Below are 25851 nucleotides of genomic sequence, written 5' to 3'. Positions count from 1 at the left end.
AGAAGATGTAGGTGGTTGCTTCCATTGCATAAATGAGAAGGTGAGGCCAGGAAGAGAAAGGCCTCGGTAATTAACAGCCTCACTAAGACCCAACGTGAGGTCCCACCTCCAGAACAGATCTGCCCCTACCCCCACTCACAGGGCATTGGGGACAAAGGCCATAGCAAGGTTAGCTGCCCCTCTCAGGCAATGGGGCAAGCCCACCCAGCCTCAGCCCACCCCCAGCTCCCTGGGCCACTGGGGGAGCATGTGTGCTCAGAAATGCTTTAACTAGACCTGATCGCAAAGACATGGGTCAGCCAGGGGTCACCCCTCCTGGGATACACTGCATTGAGAGCAGGCCACCTACTTCCCTCCGGGTCTTTTCCTTCCATCCTTGCCCATCGACCCCCCTCATCCCCCACACCCACAACCCCCCCAACCCCAACACACTCATACACAGACATGGTCTCTAGAATGATGTTTTCTGATTTGCATGTACTTTCCCTTAGAAAATACTCCTCTAGTAACCAGGGACTCAGAAAATAAACAAAGGGAACCAGGAAGAACTTAAACTGCAGAATGAGGAGGAATCCTTCAAATGTTGTAGGGCAGAGCAGCCCCAAAGCAGAGGAGTGATAAGGACAGGGGGCAGTCTGGAAAATTGGGAGAAGCTGTTCTGGTGGTTTGGGGGAAGCCTGGAATTAGGGGTGAGGTGGGAACTTAGGGGAAATAGGTGGTGGCTGGGAGAGCAGGAGCTCTTAGGAAAAGCACTGAGGCCGGGAACACATCACCCCACTCCCATTGACCCACTGTCTGCGCTATGCTCCCTGACACCCTCTCATTTCTGCATGCCACTGGCCTCAGCTCCTGTGTGTCACGTGCCAGGATGGTGCCAAGCTTTGTACATGCACCAGCTCATTTTATCCTTACAATAAGACCATGAGGTGGAAACTATAATCCCCATATTACAGATGAGAAAGCTAAGACTCAAAGAAATTTAGTAATCTACCTAAGCTTGCAGTTAGGGAGCGGCAGAGCTGGCTTTCCACTCCAGCCCTGAGCAACTCCAAACCTAATCTCCTGGCATGGAGATGACACACTGTGCTGACACCCAGTAAGCTGCAAATGGATGAGAAGCCCCCGCAGCAGTATGTGCTTTCCTACTTACCAAGGCTTGGGCCAGGACAGGTCTCACTTGAACCTGCCAGAGGCCATGGGATGTTCCTGCCCACTCAGGCACTCAGCCCTGCTGGCTGGGATCCACTGCTCTAGCTCCTTATTCCTCAGAATTTGGTCTGGCACATGGCCACCAGGGTGGCTTTTGGTGTTCCTGAGAAACCCCCAACCCCAGAAAAGGCTCTGAGGGTGCACTACCCTCCCACAAGAGCTGGATTCCTCTGGGTGTTCCCCAAACCAATCACAGCCACAGACCTGACATTGGCCCAGATCTTCCCATCTTGGCCCTGTCCAGGAAGGGGTGCTCGGAAGAGCTGGAAGTGATCCCAGCTACTTGTTTCACTTATTGATGCTGCAAAAGACCCCCATTGCCCTTCAGGAGAAGCCTTTGGGGTGTTCCCCTACCTCTGTACTAGGATGTCCTCTGAGGAAACCCCTAAAAGGCAGAGGGGGCCCCCTCCAAGCACACAGTCGCTCCTCAGGTTGGCCTTTCCCCCACTATGATGATCAGTTCTGACCTGAGAACCTGTGCTCTGAGTCACACACACCCCACCCCTCCGGTTTGCTCAGCCTCTGCCCTTATCTCAGTAGCAGCTCTGTGAGACTCCTTAGGGTGATCCCCTGCCATGAGAAACATTTTCCAGAGGGTTTTCCTCCTGGGGTAACTAGTTTTGGAATCCCTGAGTCACTTCAGCTTCCAGGGAATCCTTGAGGGTGTGGGGAGAAAGGGGTGGCAATGGGAAGAATGCTGGAGGCGGAAACAAAGGTAAGTTCACCACACACCTGTCCTCACCTGCCTGGGCCCAACTGGCAGCCAGGAGGGGTTGGCTGAGTCCCTGGGAAGAGGGATCGGCACCCAGAAGGAAAGGGCAGGGGAGATGTAATGGAACATATCCCCACCTTTGGCCAAGAAAAGCTCTGGGGGCTTTCAGAAAGCTAGAATGGGACTGTTCTGCCCTTTCGCAAAAAGACATCCCAGTCCTCACCTGCTGCCTTGAAGTCCTGACACTGCCTCTGGTCATATCTTGATTTTAGGCCCTCTCTGGACCATTCTGCTCATTTGTAGAAGGGTTTTTGTTTTTTGTTTTTGAGGGGGTAACCTGGTTGAACACAAAAGCGCCAACCAGCTCAGCTGCTCTGGACCCCAGCTCCTGAAATAATGCTGAAACCACAGGACTCAGCAGAGTCTGCTGAGGCTCATCTGCTCACATCTGATGTGAGGTAGGGGCATTGGTCGTTAAAATGCTGAAATGCTTCTGCCCCTGCTGGTAAATGCATGCTGTCCTCAGCCCAGGGGTGGGGGTGCATTCTATATCACAACCTGCCTGTGATCCAGCAACTGAATGCCTGGTCCAGATGGGGGTCTCCAGAATACTGCTCCCGTGTCCTGATTAGTAAGTGATAATGGTATGGTTGCTACCTATTTATACTATCCCTTTAAGTACAAAAATGTTTAGGCTTAGGAGCCTGCCTTCAAAGAGAACCTCATCTGGCCTGGGCGACACGTGGAGAATCAGAGTGAGCTGGACCCAGCAAGTCCCTCCCCCAGCCCAGCACTGGTGCCTGCCCATGGAGGGCCCTGGGCTTACTCAGATTTGTTCTACAGTCGTGGCTGCCCTGTTCATTCATCCACTCACTAGCTATTTATTGAGCACCTACTATATGCCAGCCGCTATTCTAAATGCTAACAGGAATGCAGAGGAGGACAAGCCAGATAAGTTCTCTGCCTCATGAAGCTTACGTTTTAGGAGGAGACGGATGATAAACAAGGAAACAAGATAATTTCGGATAATTAGTGCTACGAAGAAAATGAAACAGTGTTATGAGCTAGAGGGCTGAGGGGAATGGAAGAAGGGGGCTGCTTTAACTTCGAAAGCCAGGGAAAGCCATTCTGAGAATGCAGAATTTGACATGATGATGGAAAGCATGTGGGGGAAGAGTGGTCTAGGCAGAGGCAGCAGGACATGCAGAGTCCTAGAAGTGGGAAAGAGCTTGGCATATTTGAGAAACAGAAAGGACAGTGTGGATAGAAAACGAAGGATAAGGGGGAGGGTGGGATGAGATAAGGTAAAGAGGTAGGCAGGGGCCAGATCACACAAGGTCTTCCAGGTTGTGGTAGAGCATTTGGACTTTATTCCAAGGTAAGGGGGAAGGTACTGACTGGATTCGAGTATGATCTATGTGAGGTAAGTTTCTCAAGGGCACGCACGGTTTCCTTGACCTTCTGCTGCCCCCATAGGACTGCCATCAAATAACAATAATAATAGTTGCTTTTACCCAACATTTACACAACATGGGCCAGGTACTGTTCTCAGGAATTTCTTTTCATTTTTTTTAATGTTTATTTATTTTTATTTTTGAGAAGAAGAAAGAGGCAGAGAGAGGGGGGGAGGGAGACAGAGAATGCCAAGTAGACTCCATGCTGCCAACACAGAGCCCGATGTGGGGCTGGACCCCATGAACTCTGAGATCATGACCTGAGCTGAAATCAAGAGTTGGATGCTTAACAAACTGAGCCGTCCAGGTGCCCTTTTTTAAGGAATTTCTTAACCTCACAACAAGCCTGATGCTATTGGTTCCATTATTATCCCCACTTTATAGACAGGGAACCAGAGGCTCCAAGAGCCTTGGCTCCATGCCAAGGTCACTAACTAGTGTTGAAACCAGGAGTAGAATCCAGGCAATCTGGGTGCTGTGGGGTCCAAAGAGAGGAGAACTGGAAGAATTCTTGAGCGCCTGAGTTTTGAGCAGCAAGAGGAGTAAAAACAGGTCAAGGAAGTCATGGTGTGGGATGGAAGAGACTAGCAGTTGGCCCTGCTGGGAAGGGGAGAGAAGCTGGGGCCCAGAAAGCCAGATGAAGGGGTTCCTTCCTTTCTGCCCCTTGAATATGACCAGGGTAAGCCCTGAAGCTGAGGGCCCAGCGGCCTGAGGCTGTTGCCCAACCAGGGTCTAACTGCCAGCCTGGGTTTTCTCCAACCTTACCTGGAGCCCAGAGCTCTCCCTGAAGAAGGTAGAATCGCCTTAAACCTCTGCAAAGGAGAAGGCAAAGATGAGATAAGGACAGAGAAAGGCTCTTCCTGGCCTCAACAAAGAAACACTTCCAATTTTCATGAAAGTAAAGTGGGGGGTGGGGGGGCAGCAAGATGAAGAAAAGTCATGGAGGGAGATCTTTGCCCCAGGCATTTTACATATATTTGCTCTTCACCAAAAGACACTGTTACAGATGAGGACCTGAGACTCAGAGATGTTATATAACTTGGCCAAAATCACATAGCTAATAAAACAGGATTCATTCTTGAGTCTCACAAGCTACATTCCATGCCTGAGCACTCCAGAAGCATATTCTTATTTTCCTGCAGGTTTGTACTCTGCTTCCCCCTCATCTACATTTATTTCCCCAGGCACTGAACTACAGGCAGTGAGCCCCAATGCCTGCCTCCCAAACCGCCATTCTGCCTGGTCCTAGCACTTCTCTTCTGCCTAGTCTTCTGACCTCCATCTATTTCTCCTTGTGCCTGTCTGAGCATTCATCTTTGGGAATTGGATTTTCTGCCCACTTCCATCTTGGGCCCCCATTTGCCTTGACAGTCCTCCGGACAGAGCATACCAAGTCACTCCCCAGCAGCTGAATGTCTGTGTTCCAGGCAGCCAGGACCCCCAGGGCTGGGGTCTGGAGGAGATTGGATGGGGCTGGAGCTGGGATGAGGAGCTCTCCCTTCAGATGCATCTGGAAATTTGTAAGTTCCTCTACTGCCCTAAGGGCATCTAAGTCTGTTTGGAGTTCCCAGGCCCACCCATAGGTCTGCACCCAATTCTGAGCCAAGACCAGAACAGAATCTCTTCCTAACCCACCCCATAGGTCCCCCAGGGCTCTTCACAGGTGCCCAGGTGACAGGGAGGGGGAGCCAGGCCAGGTATCCCCCTCCCCTCCTAGGAAATGTCTGGATGTGTGGGCCTGTGGAATGTGAGGAGAGAAGGAGGGAGCCTCGGGTTCACAAAGGGCCTTAAATTAGACTTCTGATGTTATCTACAAATGAAGTTATACCTAGAGTCATTGTCTGTTTCATGTATTTGAAGTGTTAATTTGTTAACTGTAAACACTGAAAATCTACTACAGCTTTTTAATCCTGTTTAGCATCTAATTTTTTTTAAATACTAGGAATCTCAAAAATGGAAGAAGGAAGGCTCCCTTCAGCCTAAGAGGCCTTGATGTGTGTCTCAATAGGAAGAAGCAGGAGGTAGGGGTAGCTGGAGGGAACAGCACACACTAAGGAGTAGTAATAGGTCAGGAGAGGTGTGGGAACCCAAGAACCCTGTTCTTGCAGCTGATCCCAGCTCCTCTGAAAGAGGTCTGCCCTTTTGTTCCCGCAGTTCGCACTCCTGCTCCGCGTGGTAGCAGACAGAGTGAGGGCGGGGGACAGGCCCAGACTGGCAGAGAAGTGTAAGAGCGGCATAACCCGCCAGCCTGCAGCTCTGGGACCAGGCTCATGTTCTCTCGCCAGGGCCAGAATCCATGTCCAGCCGCAGCTCCCCGTCCTTGTCCCCCGCAAGAACGGCCGGTCACCCCTGCCACCCCTGCGGTGGTAACGCCAAGAGAGAAGAGACGCTCCGCTGAGGACCCCAGAAAGGAGAAGGAGCGCGCTCCCTCCCAAGGGAAAGACAGATGTGGGGCTCACGAAAGGGAGGCAGACAGCGGCGCGGGGCTGGCCGGGCAGAGCGGGGGCGTGGCGGGGTGAGGGAAGCTCCCGGGAGAAAGCAGACCACACGACAGGGAGGTCCTCCGCGACGGAGAGAGGAAGAGGCGCCGCGTACAGGGCCCGGGAGGGGGCGTGCAGTTTGGCCCGAGGGTCCCGAGCTGAAACTCAACACCCGCCTTTGGAGGGCTCGTCCTCCTTTCTCCTCCGCCCCTTCCCTTCCCCTCCCTTTTCCCCTCCCTCCTTTCTTTTAATCCCCAGGACTGAGTCCCGCGCCGGAGCTGAGAGGGCCCGAGGGGAGGAGGAAGAAACTGCCCTGAGAGGGAGCCAGGAGCCCGGGAAGGGGAGGGAAGGGGAACTGCGCGTGGGGGCTGAGCCCGAAGGCCACGCGCGACCCCCCGGAGCCTTCGCAGCCCCTTCAGTGTTCCCCCTACCCACTCCAGGCGAGTCCACAGGACCCTGGCCCCTGCTCCTCCTTCGCCTTCTCTTTGCTGCTTCCTTTGCTTTGTGGCTTTCCTCTCCGTCCCCAGAGACACCTGAGAGCTGCCCAGAGCTCCGCGGCGCGCCGAGGGGCCCTGCCGGGGGTGCGCGTGAGCGGGCTGAGGTGTGGCGGCGCGCGGGTGGGCCCCGAGACGGCGCGAGGAAGGCCGTCCCGCCCCTTCGGGCCGAGCCCGCGTGCGGAGAGCGAGGTTCCGTCGCGGCGCCCCCCCAGCCCCTGGCGTCCTGAGGGAGAGTGTGCGTGAGTGTGAAGCCGCCTCGCCGCGGGGGGTGCGAGTGTCTGGGCCGAACGCAACCACTCGGGCAACGCAGCCCAACGGCCACGCTCTCGGAGGCCTTCGGCGCCAGCCTGGCCTTCTTTCGCCAACTTGGGCGAGTTTGAAGAGGGGCGAACGTCTCAGCGCTCGCTCGCCCCACCCCCTCGCAGCCGGGCCGCCGCAGGGCCCCGGGCCGCCCCGACCACAGCCCTGGGAGCACCGCTCTCCGCCGCGGCCCCCGGGTGGGGAGGGTTGGCCTCTGAACTCGCTCGTCCAGCCCAACCGCTTCTGCGGCTTCTCCCAGCCCTCGGGGCCGTCCTGAGCGGCCTGGCGAGTCGTCGAGCGCGGCCCCAGCTCCCGCCTCCTCGCCTGCCCCAGCTCTGGGTGGGAGCTTTCGGGCCATGCAGACCCGGGGTCCCTCCGCGGCCTAGGGCAGGCAGCTCCGGGGGCCTGGCCAACCCCGTGGCCCCCGGGACAGCACGGAGCGCGCGCCCTTGGATGAGGTCCCGCAGCGACGCCCCGGCCCGCCCCGCTCCTCCTCCTGCCCGGCCAAGCTGCCTCCCATTTGGGGAGTTTTGTGGGCTTATTTTCTCCTCCTCCAACCTCCGCGGAGGCCACGACTCAGGCGCCGCAGCTGGGAGCCGCCTCCATGGTGCGGGTCGGCCGCTGCTGAACTCAGCGAAACCGAGCCTGGCCTGGAGAAGGCCACACAGGAGGCCAAGGCCATGGCCATAGCCACGTCGGTGAGTCCACCAGGGAAAGGAGGATGCGGGCTATTGGCCTCCACGGTCTGCCCTGCACTCCTGTCACTTTTATTTCTGCTTTCTCTTTGTCTCTCTCCCTGGGCCCTTTCTCCTCCGGGAGGCTGTGTCTCCCCCCCCCCGCCCCCCCCCAACCCACTTTTGTTTCCCTTTCTCCCTCTCACTCCTCATCCCCAGCTCCTTCTGGGTCTAGGTTCCCCCATCTCCCCTCCTCCTCCCCATTCTCCTCTTTTCTTTCTGGTGGCTGCCTCTGGATGGAGGGGAGGGGGCAAGTCTAGCCCGAGTCCTATCTGCTGTTTTACGGGCGGGAACAGATGGCCACCGGTGGTCGCAGGGGCTTGTGATTGGGAGGCAAGTAAAAGGTTGGGAGGGGGCTGAATGGAGGTGGCTCCAGGAAAGGAGGAGAGGCCAAAGAGGCCCTTCTCTAGAGGAAGTATGGAGGAAAGGGGGGAAATTGAGCCAAAGAAGGAGATCTGTTAGGGAGACAGAAAAAATAGAGGGAGGAGGAGAGGTGATGTCAGCCAGCTTCTGGCCACTTTCCGGGGACTGGGGACAAAGGGAGGAGACAGCTGGCATGATGGGACAGTGGGAGGCCTCCTAGAGAGTGTGTGGCCCACTGCCACTCTACCCGCCCACCCCACCCCCATCCCCAGTTAAGGCAGCCACTCCCTCACAAGTCAGCTGGGCCCCTGAGGAGGGGATAGAGCAGAGGTGGCCACACCCATCATCAGTCAGTCTATCAGCAACTCTGGCCTGGGTTCCCGAAATTGTAAGGCCCAGAGGTCTGGCCCCATTGGATGGAATTCAGACCTGAGCACAAAGAGGAGCTCTCCACAGCCCCACCTCTGCTTTCTGTCCAGTGCACCTTATAGTCTGATTTCAAACAACTCTGTCCCCTTTCCACCGTTCCCTAGACGCTGTGATTCCCCAGGGAAAGCTAGTCTGCTGTGTGCCTTCTGGCCCCCTCTGAATGGGTGCTCTGAGAAGGAGATTTATGAGGCTGGAAGCATGGCTCCTGACATTCTCCCATACCCCTCAAGGAGTTCGATTATCACTCTCAGACCAAACTCCTTTTAGCTCCTCAATCTGTGTTATGGTAAGATTAGCTCAGAGCCTGAAAATGGTGGGGGTATTCTGACATAAAGATGCTGGCACAGAAGCTGGTCAGCTTGTCAGCTTTGTGGTCCCAGGAGGTAGATTTTTCTTTTTACCTAGAGGTGGGAGGTGGCATTTGTGCCAATCAAACTCACAGGATCCTAATAACAGTTAATATCTATCGAGTATTTACTGGCCCTAGTTTATTTATTTTGAGAGAGAGAGAGCACACACACACATGTGAACAGGGGAGGGGCAGAGAGAGAAAGAGAGATAGAGAGAGAAAGAATCCCAAGCAGTCTCCATGCTGTCAGTGCAGAGCCCAACTCAGAGTTCCATCCCATGAGTTGTGAGATCATGACCTGAGCAGAAATCAAGAGTCAGATGCTTAACCAACTGAGCCACCTGTGTGCCCTGAAAATGGATATTTGGATATGGATATAAAATGGCACAAAGGAGGAAACTGAAGCTTGGGAAAGTTAAACAACCTACCCAGAGTCACCCAGCTAGAAAAGGATAGGGCCAGGACTTAAACGCAAGTCTGTCTGCTTCAGAACTGTGCTTTTAACCCACTGTCTAATCCAAAGTACTAATTTCTAATTTACACTTAGAAAAGTGTGGACCTAACCAGGAGTTTGTGTCATCTGGTTGGCATGTTTTCTTTCTGTGGGACAATATCCTTTTTTTTTTTTAAGTTTATTTATTTTTGAGAGAGCAGATGTGCACACAAGCCAGGAAAGGGCAGAAAGAGGGGGACACAGGATCTGAAGCAGGCTCTGCGCTGATGGCAGAGAGCCCGACACAGGGCTTGAACCCACGAACTGCGAGACCATGACCTGAGTTAAGTCGGATGCTTAACTGACTGAGCCACCCAGGCGCCCCAAACAATATCATTTAGAAGCCAAAATATAATCAGAAAATAGTTTGAGGAGTTTGGAATGAGGCAAGAGGAAAAAAGTCAGTTTGTTGTTAAAATCACCAAGCCATGAAGGGCTGGACAACCTCTCCACCCAAGGGAAATGTCAGTCAAGAGGAACATGCACTCATGCTGGTTGAGCAGGGCCTCCTTCTCCAGGGTGGCCAAATGCAGTCTGCCAGAGATCTTTAGCTTGAGATGTTTTACTGAATTAGCCCACATGAATTACCTATTAGGTAGTTATGTCTAACTACTAACTATCTGCTCTCCACCACCACTGCCTGGGATCCTGCCAGCAGGCGCAGTCATTTAGCAAACATAACCAAACCAGAATATATTTTGATATTGTGAGTGGTGTAAGCTTGATTCTACCAAAGAACAACATGGAACCAGAGCCCTGTGAGGGGTGGCTACCAAAGGGAAATTGGGAATAATGAAGATTTCATAATGTATTTGAGTCATGTTTGAGTCATGGACTCTACTTAACCAAGAGGTTAAGTTACTAACATATGAAGAAGAAAAGTAGAACCTTACGTTTGTGATTGTAGAGAGGTAATAGGGGGTGATTGAGAACGCAGACTCTGGAGTCAAACAGCCTGGGGTTCATGTGTTGTAGGCAAAGTCCTACTCTCTCTGTCCCAGTCTCCTTTCCAAATGGGGATAATGAAGGCTCCTTCCTCATAAGCTTGTTTTTAAAAATTTTTTATTTATCTTTTAATTTTTTTTAATGTTTATTTTTATTTTTGAGAGAGTGAGAGGGACAGAGAGAGAGGGAGATACACAATCCAAAGCAGGCTCCTGGCTCTGAGCTGTCAGCTCAGAGCCTGATGCAGGGCTCGAGCTCACAAACCATGAGATCATGACCTAAGCCAAAGCCAGCCGCTTAACTGACTGAGCCACCCAGGAGCACCATAAGCTTGTTTTTGTTGTTGTTGTTTTAAAGTTTATTTATTTATTTTCAGAGAGCAAGAGAGTGGGGGAGGAGCAGAGAGAGAGGGAGAGAGAAAGAATCCCAAGCAGGCTCCACATTGTTAGCATAGAGCCCGATGCAGGGCTCGATCTCTTGAGCCATGAGATCTTGACCTGAGCCAAAATTAAGAGTTGGATGCTTGACTGACTGAGCCACCCAGGCGCCCCACTTATAAGGTTGTTTTAAGGATTAAATGAGATGAGATGATTAGTGTAATGACTTGCACAGTGTCTGGAGACATAATTTGCACTTAATATCTGTGACTTACCACCTTAGCATGTGACTCTTGGAGGAAAAAAACTTAGATGTCCCGACCAGACAGGACTGGAAACAGGACGGTAAATGCTTGCTCTTGGTTGGTCTGCTAGTCCCGCAACACACACACACACACACACACACACACACACACACACACACACACACACTGGAGTGTATACACTTTTCTCCTCTCCATGGTAACCTCAACTTCCTCTGATAGAACCTTATTTGCTCAGACTGAGAACAAAAGCATTGCTTCAGTTTCTGTTTTCTTCCTTTTTATGCCTAGGCACTGTCTGGGCTGCATTTTTCCCAGTCTCCCTCAGATTGATGGGTGTCTGCTGCCACTTAATCTAACCTTCTGCTTGTGGGGGATGCTGACTGGGAAACAGGAAGGGTGAAGAAGATTCTATGGGAGACATTATTAGGGCTTTCTCATGTACACAAAGCTTTGGAGGAAATTCATTCAATATATGTTCACTGAGCACTGATTCCAGGTGGAGCCCTATTGCAGGGGCTAGGAATACATTAGTCCCTGCTCCCCAGAGCTTATAGGGCAGGGGAATAAATAGATAAGAAATGAAATAGGCAAGTAGTGTAAAGTATTATGAAGGGAACAATAGTGGAGATGACACAGAATGGGGTGGGGAGAAGAGTGAAGAAAAGACCTCTTCGAGAAGGAGTCACTTAAGGAGAACTTAAGGATAAAAAAAGGGCCAGTCAGATGACGAGTCAGGGCAAGAGCATTCTGGGTCAAGGAAACCACAAGTGCAAAGGCCCTGAGGTGAGAATTTCTTTAGTTCAAGGAATAGAAAGGAAGAGGAGGAATGCAGGGGATGCAGCTGGAGACCAGGCAGGACCAGTCAGGAAGAGCGGAGTCAGGAGGTCACATTTTTAGCTTGTGGGAAATGGGGAGCTCCATAATGTTTGAGCAAGGAATGTCATGACCTGATATATATGTGTGAGACCCATCTCCCCATTCCCACCTCACCCACCAGGCCCAGTTGGCTCGGGCACTCTACGACAACACCGCTGAGTCCCCCCAGGAGCTGTCCTTCCGCCGAGGGGATGTTCTACGGGTACTGCAGAGGGAGGGCGCTGGTGGGCTGGACGGCTGGTGCCTCTGTTCCCTGCATGGCCAGCAGGGCATTGTGCCCGCCAACAGAGTGAAGCTCCTTCCTCCTGGCCCGGCACCCCAGTCCAGCCTCACCCAGGTGCTCCCAGCCCAGCATGGCTCACCACATCCAGCCCCAGAGCACAGCAATGAGGACCAGGAGGTGAGAGCTAGAGCCCTCCCATCCCCAAACCAGAAGAGCCTAGTTCCCCTTCACTGGTGCCTGCGGCGAGGTGGGGCAGGGCAATCCCTGAGACCACAGCTCTTCACTGATCCTGTACTATGTGAAACCTGCCTGCCAACCCTTCCTCGGCTCTGTTTCCCCATTGGTACGGGGTGGGGGCTAGAAGGGATCTAAGCTCCTGTAAGGCATACATTATCTTCTTCCTGGTCCTGACCCACGCATCTGTCTTGATCCCCCAGGTATATGTGGTACCACCCCCAGCTCGGCCCTGTCCTACCTTAGGACCTTCACCTGGACCCTGCCTGCCCTCCCCTGATCCCATCTACAAGGTCCCCAGAGGGAGTGGGACCCAATCAGCTGCCCCTGGAGATGCCTTGGAGGTGAGGACCAGAGGTCTGTGTATGTTGGTCAGGGAACAGAGGGCTCTCAGTGGGGTCCACTGCTGAGGCTGAGGGTAACTGGTGGCTCTGCTCCCTCTCCAGGTCTATGATGTGCCCCCCACTGCCCTCCGAGTTCCCTCCAGTGGCCCCTACGACTCCCCTGCCTCCTTTACCCGCCCTGTAGCCCGGGTTGCCTCACAGGCTCCTGAAGAGGATGAAGCTCCCTATGATGTGCCTTTGGCCCCAAAGCCACCGTCAGAACTGGAGCCAGATCTGGAGTGGGAGGGAGGCCGGGAACCAGAGCCTCCCCTCTACGCTGCCCCCTCCAACCTGAAACGGGCATCAGCCCTGCTCAATCTGTATGAAGCACCAGAGGAACTGCTAGCAGATGGGGAAGGTGGAGGCACTGATGAGGGCATCTACGATGTGCCCCTGCTCGGGCCGGAGGCACCCCCTTCTCCAGAGCCCCCAGGAGCCTCTGCCTCCAATGACCTGGACACCTTGGCCCTGCTTCTGGCCAGAAGCCCCCCACTCCCACACAGGCCCCGTTTGCCCTCAGCTGAGAGCCTGTCCCGCCGCCCTCTGCCTGCCCTGCCTGTTCCTGAGGCCCCCAACCCTTCCCCAGCTCCCTCTCCTGCTCCAGGCCGAAAGGGCAGCATCCAGGACCGGCCTCTGCCCCCACCCCCACCTCGCCTGCCTGGCTATGGGGGCCCCAAGGTTGAGGGGGATCCAGAAGGTGGGGAGGTAGAGGATGATCCAGCAGGACACCACAATGAGTATGAGGGCATCCCGATGGCCGAGGAATATGACTATGTCCACCTGAAGGTGAGCTCACCTCCCAACACCCCCAACGGAAATGCCCCCAAGAGAGCCAAGGGGAGGAGTGAGAAGGTCTGGGACCCAGAGGGACCCTCCCTTTCTTCACTGGCCCTGCACCTTATGGCCTGGGTCACCAGTACTTGGTCCCACCACTTGTACTGGTGCCACATTCCTTCTAAACCCAGCCTAGGGTCCCCAAGTCATCTGACCTGCCACCAGGGCTTCTCCCAGACCTGGAGTCAAGGGACTGGAATCTCTGATGGCGGAAGAAACCTCAGGAAGGAAGGCGGAGGGGGAAGGGGCAGGAACATGGGGAGGCCACCTTCCCTGCTCCCCCACCACTGCACTGAGACCCTGATCCCTCCTGCAGGGCATGGATAAAGCTCAGGGATCTAGGCCCCTGGATAAAGCCTTCCCAGGGGATCCTGAACTGCTGGAGAGGGGGCCACTGGAGCAGCAGGTAACCCTGTGGGTCAGTGCTAGAGAAGGGGGACCAGGAAGAGGAACCATCAAGGGAGAGAGATTAGGATGGGGGTAAGAGCTCGGTGAGCCAGAGCTGGAGTACAGAGGCGTCAGCATGAAGGAGCTGGGACCTGAAAAAGAGTATTAGGAATTCAGAAAGAGGGGAAAGAATGTGTTGGAGAGGAATCAGAAAACCGAGCAGCCAGGGAAGCAGAGAGAGTTCTGGGATGTGGGTCAGAGCTAGGCCAGGTAACTTCTGAGGCTCCTTCCAACTGTGAATTCCTGGGTTCCTAAGAGACCTGGCTTCTAATCCCGGCTCCACCAGTAAGCAGCCAGGGGCCCTGAAGCCACCAGATAATCTCTCTGGGCCTCAGGAAAGTGAGGTGGCCTCCTCAACTGTGTGGACCGGTCCTGAGCGTAGTAGCTACTGTTTATCGGGTATTTACCAACTACGGACCCTGTGCTAATAAGCACATCGCATGTGTCAACACTAATCACAGCCATAGTTAGTACTCATATGGTGCTCACAATGTACAGTGTTCTGTTCTAAGCTCTTTCTATATGCTGCATCATTAACTGCACCACAGCCTTGGGAGGCAGAAAAGTGCTGTAACTATAAAACGCACACCAGGTTTTGCAGGCTTAGTATGAGAAGAAATCTAAGTAATTTATATGTTGATTATAGGTTGAAATTACAATTTTTATATCTGGAGTTAAAACATTCCAGTTTGTTTCTTTTTCTTAACATGGCTACTAGAAAAAATTTAATTACACATGTGGTTTACATTATGTTGATCCTGGACAGCATGGTATCAGATTCTCCATTTTAGATTATAAGGAAACAAGTTCAGTTTGAATCTAGATTTATCTGACATCACCTCTGGGCACTTTCCTGCCACTGGCTGTGAGAATTTAAATTTTCTAATGAGCAGAGGGAAGAGCTCAGGTAGAAAGGATAGAATGAGGAACAGAGGGAGGGAAGGAGGGAGAAAACGATTGCAAAAGTGGCACTACTGAGAGCATCCCGCCAACCACTCCTCTTGCCCTCAGGAGGCCCTGTCTGCAGGGGAGCCGCTGGATCTGCCCACCGGAGATCTACAGCTCTTGCATTTCTACGCCGGGCAGTGCCAGAGCCACTACTCAGCACTGCAGGCAGCCGTGGCAGCCCTGATGTCCAGCACCCAGGCCAACCAGCCCCCACCCCTCTTCGTGCCCCATGGCAAGCGGGTGGTGGTGGCCGCTCACCGCCTGGTGTTTGTTGGGGACACCCTGGGCCGGCTGGCAGCCTCCGCCCCTCTGCGAGCACAGGTCGGGGCTGCAGGTACAGCACTGGGCCAGGCATTGCGAGCCACTGTGCTGGCTGTCAAGGGGGCCGCCCTGGGCTACCCGTCCCACCTTGCGGCCCAAGAGATGACACAGCGTGTGGCAGAGCTGGCAGGGCAGGCCCTGCAGTTCACCACTCTGCTCTCCAGCCTGGCCCCCTGAGGGTCCTGCTCTGTCCCTCTCCTGCCTGCCAGAGCCCCCTTTTGGGCCTTGGGTGGCAGGAGGGCTCTGTTTTTAGGGACCAGGAGAGGTGGGGACATCTCTCCCCTTCCAGTCATCTCAGCCTCTCACAGAGATGTCCCTCCCCCCTCCCCCCACAGCTTTTTGTACGAGCCATTTTGTATAAATTATTTATATTTAATATTATTCCCTGCTTTGTCAGGGGCAGGTGCCAGGCCCCTTGGGGCAGGGAGGAACTGGACTCTTTCCCTCAGCCTGGGGTGGAAGTTCTTGGTCACTGCACTGCCACCCACCTCTGAAAGCTTGGCCCCCCAGAGATTCGGGTGGCTGAAACCTGGAGCCATCCAGATCCCTTTTTTTGTCCTGGTTCTTGGCTCTAGGACATCAGCACCTTACTGTTAGCTGAAAGTGACGGCATGATTTTGACCACCCAGAATGTGGAGGTCTGGGAGAGGCCTAAGGGCTCCTCCCCACAGCAGGCAGGACAGAACTGGGCCTCAATAAGCCCTGCTGTCTGGTTCTCTGACTCTGCTTCTTGGGCACCTGGGGGAGGGGCCAGGCCTGGCACCCCTAGGCCAAACCTATGGAATACACACTGTGGGCAGGATATCTTTAGGTTTGGGGGGAAGATTTTGCTGTTTTTTTCCAAAAACTATTCATTCGGTGGGTTTCACCTCCCATGATGTGCCAAGCACAGTTCTGAAGGTACATTGTGGGGGTGGGATGGATATAACTGAGTCAGTTAAAATAAGTAAATAAAAAAGAATACCTGCCACAGATTTGACAGTTGCTGGTAATGGAAATGAACAGGGTGATGTGAGGGACTAACTGGATGAAGGAGAGGCTGTTGAAGGAGACTTTAGATGGGATGGTTGAGAGTAATAGCTGAGCTGAGGCCCCAGGGATGAGAGAACTGAGAAGAGTCTGAGAACTAGCATTCCCAGAAGGCAGACACTGTTAGTGATGGGGGCTTTTCCACCAAGACTTCATTATCATATGATGTCATTAGAGAGTTGCACTTGTGGAGAGGTTGGCCTCACAAGAGCCTTGAAAGGTGCCATGCTGAAGACATCATCCCGGTGAAGGCCTGTTCTCAGCTTGGCACCACAGGACCGCTCTGGCCAACTGGAAAGTGCTGCTGGCTGGCCTGGGCACCCTCCGCCTTAGATTAACCCAAGAAGGTCTGGCCCCTTAAACCTTCCTTCCCAGTCCTCCTGCTCACTGCCTTTCTAGACACACCTTCTTTTAGAGGAGCCGAGGGGCAGGTGAATGCAATTAGTCCATAGTCCTCATGCTTTGGTGAAATTGATGAGCCATGGCTTAGATGGGGGATCGCTCCAGCCATTTACCACAGGGAAGAAATCCAAGCCACAGATGCATTGCTTCATTTGTGCTTTTTCCCAAATGACATTTTAGCACAGTGACTGGATTAGAGGCACCCCAAGCTTCAGTCACAGTTCAGGTCTCTTGGCACCCTCTATGCATTTGCCTTCTCCATTTTGGGTTCCTTCTTTCTCATATCACCCTTAAAGAAAACTCACTTCCAGATTCTGGGGTCACCAAAATGCACACTATGTATTGAAGACTTATAACAGGGCTGTCCTCCATCTCCCAGGAAGAATGTAAATCAACCTGGAAATCAAGTCAGAGGTTTCAGTGCAAGTCCCAGATCTGCCATGTACCCATGTGTCTGTGGGTAAATCCTGTGAGTCCCTCTGAGTCCTGAGCTTATCTTTAATATGAGGATGATCATAATGGTCTCACAGGGTTGTTGAGAGGCCATACAAGATAATACATGTGAAGGGCCCAGAGCCACATAAAGTTAAGGGATTATAATTCCAGGGCAGACATAAGGGCACAGACAAATGAATCCCCAAGGAATGCTGACTGTGACAGCACCAAAGTAAATCCTAAAGAGATACTGAAATGAGCCGGGGGGGGGGGGGGGCGCGGAGGGGAGCAGTGGGAAGCTGCTTAATGTATTGGCTTCTCATATCTGGGAATTTTCTGAACAGAGGAGGCAAATTGGAAGTGCGGTCCAGTGGAGAGAAGAAGCAATGGATTTCCTGGCTGAGACTAACAGGACACTCCTCTATAGCCCTTACCTTAGATGAAGAATCAAGTATCTGTTAGGTATCAAATCTCTTAGAGAAGTGTACCTCTAACTTGAATGTACCTATTCATGGGGATCTGGTTAAAATGGAGATTATGATTCAAAGGCTTGGATTCTGCATTTCTGACAAGCTCCTGGATGACCTGGGAGCTCTAGTCTGTAAGTCACACTTTTGAGTAGTAATTCTAGGGGTTAAGGAAGGCTTCTCTGAGACAAATGTGCAAATATGCTGAAGGATGAGGAGAACTGACTAGGAGAGGACAAGCCTTCAAGCCATAAAGATTAACTTGTCCAAGGGCCCTGTGACTTTGAAAAAAAACCTGAAAGAAGTGCAGTGTGATGAGTGCAGTTTGGGGAAAGAAGCGAGGTGGAGCACCAGGGAGCATGGGACCAGGCCTGCAGGAGCATGTATGAGGCTCCTGGAACATTAGTATTTATTTATACCTTGTCGGTGAGGAGAAGCCACTGAAGGCTGTTAAGCAGGAAAGGGACATGAACAGATCTGCATTATGAAAAAAACCAAACACTCCATCTGCACTATAAATACAGATAAGGGAACAGGGCAGAAACAGTGGATGCAGAACACCAGTTAGGAGGCCCAAGTAGTCTGTGCAACAGGTAGCTTGACTAATGGTAGAAAAGCAGAGTATCTGAGAACTATGCAGGAAGGAAAATGGACAGGGTTTTGTAAACGATTTGATATGGGGGTAAGGAGGAGTCCTTGTAAGGGCTGTCACCTTGAACATATGGTCACAGTTGAATGGTGAGGGTACCATTCACAAGGCAAAGAAGCACTAGAAGACGTTACAGGGGAAGAGCGTGAGTTTGGTCTTGGATGTATTGAGTTTGAGGTCCTTGTGAGTCACCCAAGGTTAAGAAGATGAATAAGAGGTGACTACATAGGTCTGGGGCTCAAAAGAGAGGTGTGAGCTAGAGGTGTAAATCCAGGGATTAGGTTTGTATTGTTTACATTGGGGGTGAATGAGGCCGAGGCTGTGAGCATGGGTGAGATCCCAAGGTGGAAAGAACAATGAAATGAGAGGAGGGCCCAGGACCAAGCCTCAGGTTTGAAGACACTGAATGATGGTGAAGAGGTGGAGGAGGAGCCTGCCATGGAGAAAAAAGGAGCAAGAGAAAGAAAACCAGGAGAGTGTGAGACTTAGCAGCCAAAAAAGAAAGTGTTTAGAGGAAGGGGTGGTCAACAGTGCCAAATGATGCTGAGGATGAGGAAGACTCTGCCAGGGTGCGGGTGCTGAAACCCAGAGATGTGGTCTTGTAGAGGACTGCAGCCAGGGCTGAGTACAGAGCCCAGCCCAGCCCTCCATGTTCATCCCCTGTACTGTAGTCGCCAGTATAAATGGCTGTCTCCCCAGTAAGCTACTCCAGGGTGGGTCTTGTCCATCCTGTTATGTCCCAAAGCCTAGCACAAGGCCAGGCACGTAATAGATGCTTAATAAATTTTACTGATGAATGAGTGGATGCATGGAACGATGGATGGATGGTTGGATGAATGAGGAGGAAGAATTGGAAGCAAATGAGGTATCTCTGGCAACTGCCTGGACTAGCTACTATCCTTCAGCTTTCTTTCCTTTTACCGCAATGGCCCGCAGACCCAGAGAACGGAGACAGAGCCCCTGGGCCCTGGCCCCCCTTCCTCTCTCTGACGAAGAGTCTGGACCGAAGGTTCTGCTGACGTGGGAAGGGGAGGAGAGTCTGGAGGAAGGGGAGGGGAAAGCAGCTCAGAGATCGCAGAGACGAAGGAGGCGCCCGCGGCTGCAGAGCTGCAGAGCGGGGTCTCTCCAGCCTCTGTATCCGGGCATCGGTGCCCCCACTGGGCCAAAGGACAGCGCATCCTTTTGGTGCGGGTCGACAAGGCCTCCGCGGTCGGCAAGCTGGCTCCCCGGGTGGCCACCGGGACCCCCGAGCCCAATGGCGGGGGCGGCAGCAAAATCGACAGCACTGTAGAGATCACTCCCAGCCCCAACGGAGTAAGTGCCCGCGCCCCCGGGGCTACGCCATCATCCCCCCGCACCCGCGCCGAAAGCCTGGCATTTTCCTCCCGCGCACTCCCGGCCCCTGACCGCCTTCCTCGCGCCGGCTCTCCTCCCTTGCTCTGCGGCTTTCTCCGCTTCACCCTTCACCCCCCACCCCCCAGCAGGTCGGGACCCTCGGAGATGCGGTGCCCACGGAGCAGCTGCAGGGTGAGCGGGAGCGCGAAAGGGAGCGGGAGGGGGAGGGCGACGCGGGCGGCGACGGAATGGGCAGCAGCCTGTCGCTGGCCGTGCCCCCCGGCCCCCTCAGCTTTGAAGCGCTGCTCGCCCAGGTGGGGGCGCTGGGCGGCGGCCAGCAGCTGCAGCTCGGCCTCTGCTGCCTGCCCGTGCTCTTCGTGGCGCTGGGCATGGCCTCGGACCCCATCTTCACCCTGGCGCCCCCACTGCACTGCCACTACGGAGGCTTCGCCCCCAACGCCTCCGGCTGGGAGCAGCCCCCTAACGCCAGCGGCGTCAGCGTCGCCAGCGCGGCCCTAGCAGCCAGCGCCGCCAGCCGCGTCGCCACCAGTACGGACCCCTCGTGCAGCGGCTTTGCCCCGCCGGACTTCAACCATTGTCTCAAGGACTGGGACTATAACGGTCTGCCGGTGCTCACCACCAACGCCATTGGCCAGGTGAGGCAGCCTGCTGGGCCGCGGGTCTGGGGGCGGGCCGAGAGCGCGGAGCAAAGGGCCTCAAGCCCCCTGTATCCCTCTCACATCCCCAGTGGGATCTAGTGTGTGACCTGGGCTGGCAGGTGATCCTGGAGCAGATCCTCTTCATCTTGGGCTTTGCCTCTGGCTACCTGTTCCTGGGCTACCCGGCGGACAGGTGAGGGCTGCCGTGGGGATGGGGCAAGTAGAGAGGAGGGGGTGCTAGGGTGGCTAGCCCAGGCAAGTGGCCTTTCCAAGAGGTCGAAGAGGATCCGCTGGACTCTACAGTCTTCTGGACTTCTGTTCAATGATATGCAGCCCATCCCTGTCTCAACTTCACTCCCCATCAAGAAATACTCCTTCCATACCTCTTCTGCACAAGGGGACACTACCACATATTCCCCATCCCCATATCCTTGGATCAGTGGCTAATCTCCAAAGACAATAGCCCCATCCCCACTGATCAAAAACTATCTCCACAGATCAAAAGTCCTAGCTCCTCCTCTATTGTGCCTGTCATCACTAACCACCTCCCTCTCCATCTTCACAGACCCATCCCCACTAATAGCCCCGTCCACATGATGGATTCCATCTCGAGGGCCTTATTCCTATAGATCATTACATTAATTCCTAAGTATCAACAGCCACAATCCCACTGACCTGTATAGTTCAATTCTACAAACAAATGACTCCACCCTTATGGGTCAGTTGTCCAAACCCCATAGATCAATGACCACAATAGCACCCCCTCCCCCAGAGATTAATAGTCCCATCCTCATGGGTCTTCAGTGCTCTTAGATCCTCTCAGATCAAAAGCCCAATTTGCATGAATCAATGGCCTTATCTCAAAAGTCAACAGCCTATCCCCACCAACCAATAGCTTTTCCCAGGGATCAAAACTCCCAATTCTTCTAATTCTTGACACCATCACCACTGACCAAGTATTGCATCTCCACTGATCATCCTCATAGATTATTAGACTCATCTCCACCCATATACAGTCCCATCCAAATGGGTTAATAGCTCAACTTCCACGGATCAAAGACAACCCAACAGTCAATAATCCCTAAAATCAATACCTATCCTCACTGCCTAATAGTCACATACCCACAGGTCAACAGCCCATTCTCATGCATCAGTGGCCTCATTCCCATAGACCAATAGCATCATTCCTATAGAATAATACCCTCATCCCCAAATTCCAATAATTCAGTTTCCTAAGTTCGGTACCCTTAGCCTCATTAACCAATAAGCTCACCCCCATGGAAAAATGGCCCCATTGTGTGGGTCAGTAGTTTCACTCTCAGAGATCAGTCCCCCTTCCCAATGATCAGTGACCCCTATCTTCATCCCCATAGATCAGTGGTCTTATCCCCAAAGATCAATAGCCCAGCCTGTCAAGGATCAGTAGTCCTGTCCTCCACTGACTCATACTCAGTGACCATCACCACTGACCAATAGTCTCAGCTTCTCTGGTCTGTGACCCCCCCCTACTTACGGATTATCCCCATGAATTCATATCCCCATAGGTTCATCCCCACTGACCAATAGCCCCATCCACCCAAGGACTAATGTTCCCACCCCATCCCCATTGATCAATACTTTTACCCCATGTATTAATAAATAGTTCCATTCCCATGGATCAGTGGATCTTCTGGCAAAGGACCCTATCCCCACTGACCATCATTATGGGTTAATTGACCCATGAAACAGCCCATAGAACAATGGCCATATCCCCCCAAATCAATCAGTCCCCTAAGATCAATAGCTACATTTCACTAATACTATCCCCATGCATAAGTAGCCAATGGCCCCACCTTCAGAGATCTATAGTCCCAACCCCGTATATCAGTGACTTCATCTCCTCTGACAAGTATGAGCACAAGCTTTATCCCCACTGACCTGACCAGTATGAGCAAGACAAGCTCTATCCCCACTAACCAATCTATCCCCAGAAATCAATGGTTCTAAGTCTCCTAAACAATATCCTGTCCCTCTAATGGTTGGTCTCGCTTCCATGCTCTCATCTCTGACCAATAGCCCCATCCACAAGAGTCCATGGTCCCACCCCTGCAGAACCATAACTACATCCCAGTGGTCAGTGGCCAGACATCACTTATCCATGGTCCCCTTCCCTTCCCATCTTCTCTAGCCTCAGTCCAACTTTTTACCCCAGTCCTCATACCTCCAAGTTTGAAGGGGGCAGCTGGGCTCCACCCAGCAACTCCTCTCCCAGGGAGTCTGGGTGACCAGAGGCCCTCCCCACTTTCCAGGTTTGGCCGTCGAGGGATTGTGCTGCTGACCTTGGGGTTGGTGGGCCCCTGCGGAGTGGGAGGGGCTGCCGCAGGCTCCTCCACAGGTGTCATGGCCCTCCGATTCCTCCTGGGCTTTCTGCTTGCCGGAGTTGACCTTGGTGTCTACCTAATGCGTGAGTGGCAACTTCCCAGATGTCCTTCCCTTGGGGCTCATGCCTGCCTGTCTGCATTCCCAGGCTGTTCCCACTGCCCCCTAGGATCCCCTCAGTCCCTTTTCAGTCCCCAATTTCAGCTGTCCAGGATCTCAGCTGCCTTTCTGCCCCAGCCTTTGAAGGATCCAGGGACTTTGCTTTTCTCCACACCCCTCCCTGCCAGCCCTCCAATCTTTAAGGCCTTCCTTGCCCTTGACTTACTGCTGTCAGGGAATGGAGCTTTATTTAAAAATGAAATCCTGACTAGCTGTATGTCCTTGAACAAGGGTTGATATGAAGGTCAAATAAGAGGCCTGATGTGAAAGGCCCTGTAAACTGGGAATGCTGAACCCACCAGGGACTCTGACCCTTGAGCCCTCCCAAGTTTGAGGAGAGGAGAGAGGACTGAACAGTCTCTCCACTCTTTGCCACTCAGAGGTTAGTCTGTGGGAGGTGATGACTACAGCCTCCACTCTGGGTCTGACTTTGCTCTCTGTCCTCCCTCCCTTTCTTCTCCTCTCTCCCATGCCTCCTTCCTCCCTGGCATCTCCTCCCTGTCCCTGCTGTATCTCTAGGCCTGGAACTGTGCGACCCAACCCAGAGGCTTCGGGTGGCCCTGGCAGGGGAGTTGGTGGGGGTGGGGGGGCACTTCCTGTTCCTGGGCCTGGCCCTTGTCTCTAAGGACTGGCGATTTCTGCAGCGAATGATCACCGCTCCCTGCATCCTCTTCCTGTTTTATGGGTTAGTATCATCCTCCACCTGTTTGGCCATTTCCACCTCTATCTCCAGCCTGGCTCTAGCCTGGAGACCTTTCCTCTTCTCCACTGCCCTTTGTCCAGGCCTGCCCCAGCCCTAGCCCTTCAGAGGTGGGAGTTTCCCACCCCTGGATCAGGAGACCTCAGAGTGCACCCCCACCCCCACCCCTAGCTGGCCTGGTTTGTTTCTGGAGTCTGCGAGGTGGCTAATAGTGAAGCGACAGATTGAGGAGGCACAATCCGTGCTGAGGATCCTGGCTGAGCGGAACCGGCCCCATGGGCAGATGCTGGGAGAGGAGGCCCAGGAGGCCCTGCAGGGTAAGAGACAGGGGTCCCTACAGGTGATGCTTCACATGTACACATGACAGTGCCCTCTCCACGGTTACAGCTGTGCCACCTCTCAGGGTCCCCACCACCCATGTGGAGGACCCTGGGTTCAGCTGTTTCTTCTAACAGACAGCTCCTCTCTCTTTCCCAAAGACCTGGAGAACACCTGCCCTCTCCCTGCAACATCCTCCTTTTCCTTCGCCTCCCTCCTCAACTACCGCAACATCTGGAAAAATCTGCTTATCCTGGGCTTCACCAAGTGAGCCTGGGTGTCTGAGCCAAGGGCCAGGCCAGTAGCTGGAATGGGGGCTGGCTGGGTGGGGAAGGCCTGAGGACCCCTGCCAAGGGCAGCCAGGGTGGTGGAAGGCTGTGGATGGGGATTCAGACACTGCTGTTTGCTTTGTCCCCCTTCTCACAGCTTTATTGCCCATGCCATTCGCCACTGCTACCAGCCTGTGGGAGGAGGAGGGAGCCCATCGGACTTCTACCTGTGCTCTCTGCTGGCCAGTGGCACAGCAGCCCTGGCTTGCGTCTTCCTGGGGGTTACCGTGGACCGATTTGGCCGCCGGGGCATCCTGCTACTCTCAATGACCCTCACTGGCATTGCGTCCCTGGTCCTGCTGGGCCTGTGGGATTGTGAGCATCTTCCCTTCCCCACAGTGTGGGCTGAGCAAAGGAACCCCAGCAGAGGTGCCTCAGGCAGGCTCAGCCACTACCTCCCAAGTCCAGACCAGACCCTGCCCAGATCTTCCACAATCCTCCCCACCAGACCACACAACCCTGTCTGTTCTCCCTAGTCAATTAGTGGATGCCCAGAGAGCCCACCTGGCTAGAGCCATGGGATCAGAGAACCAAGGGGATGAAGCCAGGGACTAGGCCACACGTGATCTCCTCACTTCCATTCACATCCTCCCTCTTGGCCCTCCAGATCTGAATGAGGCTGCCATCACCACTTTCTCTGTCCTTGGCCTCTTCTCCTCCCAAGCTGCTGGCATCCTCAGCACCCTCCTCGCTGCTGAAGTCATCCCTACCACTGTCCGGTGAGCGCAGTGTTGCTGGGGCTGAGGAAGGGCCTGAGGGAGGGAGGGGAAAGTGCTGGAGAAGGGTTGGGGTTAGGCCCATGGTTAGAGGCTGAGTGCCTCCTCCATCTCTCCCAGGGGCCGAGGCCTGGGCCTGATCATGGCACTGGGAGCTCTTGGAGGGCTGAGTGGCCCAGCCCAGCGCCTCCACATGGGCCACGGAGCCTTCCTGCAGCATGTGGTGCTGGCGGCCTGTGCCCTCCTCTGCATCCTCAGCATCATGCTTCTGCCGGAGACCAAGCGCAAACTTCTGCCCGAAGTGCTGCGGGATGGGGAGCTGTGCCGCCGGCCTTCCCTGCTGCGGCAGCCACCCCCTAACCGCTGTGACCATGTCCCACTGCTTGCCACCCCCAACCCTGCCCTCTGAGTGGCCTCTGAGCACCCTGGCAGGAGGCTGGCTTGTACGGAAAGGTGGTATAAGGCCCTGGCGAACCGATTGGGAGGACTGAGTGAGGAAGGCAGGGCTGTCCAGAAGGCTCAGAGGCACCTCATGCCAGCCATCGAGGAGAGCTCAGAGGGCTGTCCCCACCCCCATCTCCTCCCTGCTGCTTTGTGTTCACTTCCTTGGCAAGAGTCAGGGGACAGGGAGCGAGCTCCACAGTGTAACCACTAGGTCTGGGCTCCATCCTGTGCCCAAAGACATCCTCCCAGACCTCGTTCTTTCTTGCTCTATCATTCTGTTTCAATAAAGACATTTTGAATAAATGAGCATATCATAGCCTGGACTTCCCTCCCTTCTGTTGTACTGTCTCTTCGGGGAAGGTTTCTCTTAGTGGAACCAAAATCAGCAACAATCTCCCTTCCCCCTTCCCCTGGGCCTTCCCCCCTCCCCCCACCCCATGTTACTTTACAGACAGCCACCACCCTTTACTGATGGCTTGCTATGCAGCTAAAGACTGGGCTAGGCACTTTACAAACTTCACTTAATCATTTAGTCCCTTCCAACACTGCAAGGTAGGTGTTGGGTCAATTAAAAGTTTTTGTTGTTGTTGCAAGCAATGAAAACTGACCATAATAAACTTAAACGAAAATGGGAATTTATTAGAGGGATTTGGTGGGGCAGGTTGTAGTAGGGAGCTCACAGAAGAGGCGGAACTAGTCATGAAAGGTCAGGAACCAGACAGGCTCCCTAGTCTGGGAAGTATGACTTCATCTGGATGAATGACCTCCACTGGGGTTCCATCTTTGGGTCATTCCACTTAAGAGTCATTTCCAGAGAGCAAATGACTGGCTAACTTGAGTTAACATGGCTGCACCCCCATCCATATTACTGACAACTGGGGAGACAGAAGGCAGCAACCGTGTGTTGTTAGCAGAAGTAGGACAGGATGTTGCGCAGGTAAAAACAATGGATGCCCACTATAGTATTCTTCTTCTTT

At 53.7% G+C, this 25851-nt stretch overlaps 2 protein-coding genes across 3 annotated transcripts; both read left to right on the top strand.

Annotated features, from left to right (window-relative positions):
* Positions 1 to 7216: 7216 nt before the first annotated feature.
* Positions 7217 to 15848, top strand: EFS (embryonal Fyn-associated substrate). 2 transcript variants are annotated; one of them, XM_053224283.1, is made up of 7 exons: positions 7292 to 7350; positions 11606 to 11686; positions 11773 to 11884; positions 12145 to 12285; positions 12388 to 13110; positions 13475 to 13564; positions 14617 to 15848. In XM_053224283.1, the coding sequence occupies exons 2-7, from the start codon at positions 11676 to 11678 to the stop codon at positions 15049 to 15051; spliced, it is 1512 nt and encodes a 503-aa protein (XP_053080258.1). In that variant the 5' UTR covers positions 7292 to 7350; positions 11606 to 11675; the 3' UTR covers positions 15052 to 15848. The 2 variants fall into 2 exon arrangements, with proteins under 2 accessions (XP_014942155.2, XP_053080258.1); XM_015086669.3 differs by having other exon boundaries at positions 7217 to 7350; positions 11606 to 11884.
* Positions 15849 to 18405: 2557 nt separating this feature from the next.
* SLC22A17 (solute carrier family 22 member 17) lies at positions 18406 to 25180 on the top strand. The gene is made up of 11 exons (XM_053225096.1): positions 18406 to 18425; positions 18852 to 19170; positions 19338 to 19847; positions 19940 to 20043; positions 22139 to 22293; positions 22887 to 23052; positions 23239 to 23384; positions 23547 to 23652; positions 23812 to 24029; positions 24322 to 24433; positions 24551 to 25180. Exons 1-11 carry the CDS (start codon positions 18406 to 18408, stop codon positions 24837 to 24839), a joined length of 2145 nt encoding a protein of 714 aa, XP_053081071.1. The 3' UTR covers positions 24840 to 25180.
* The last annotated feature ends 671 nt before the right edge of the window (positions 25181 to 25851 follow it).

Source organism: Acinonyx jubatus, chromosome B3 (assembly GCF_027475565.1).
Source record: "Acinonyx jubatus isolate Ajub_Pintada_27869175 chromosome B3, VMU_Ajub_asm_v1.0, whole genome shotgun sequence".
NCBI lineage: Eukaryota > Metazoa > Chordata > Mammalia > Carnivora > Felidae > Acinonyx > Acinonyx jubatus.
The sequence above is the reverse complement of the archived record's forward strand: the minus strand, read 5'-3'. Positions and strand labels throughout refer to the sequence as shown.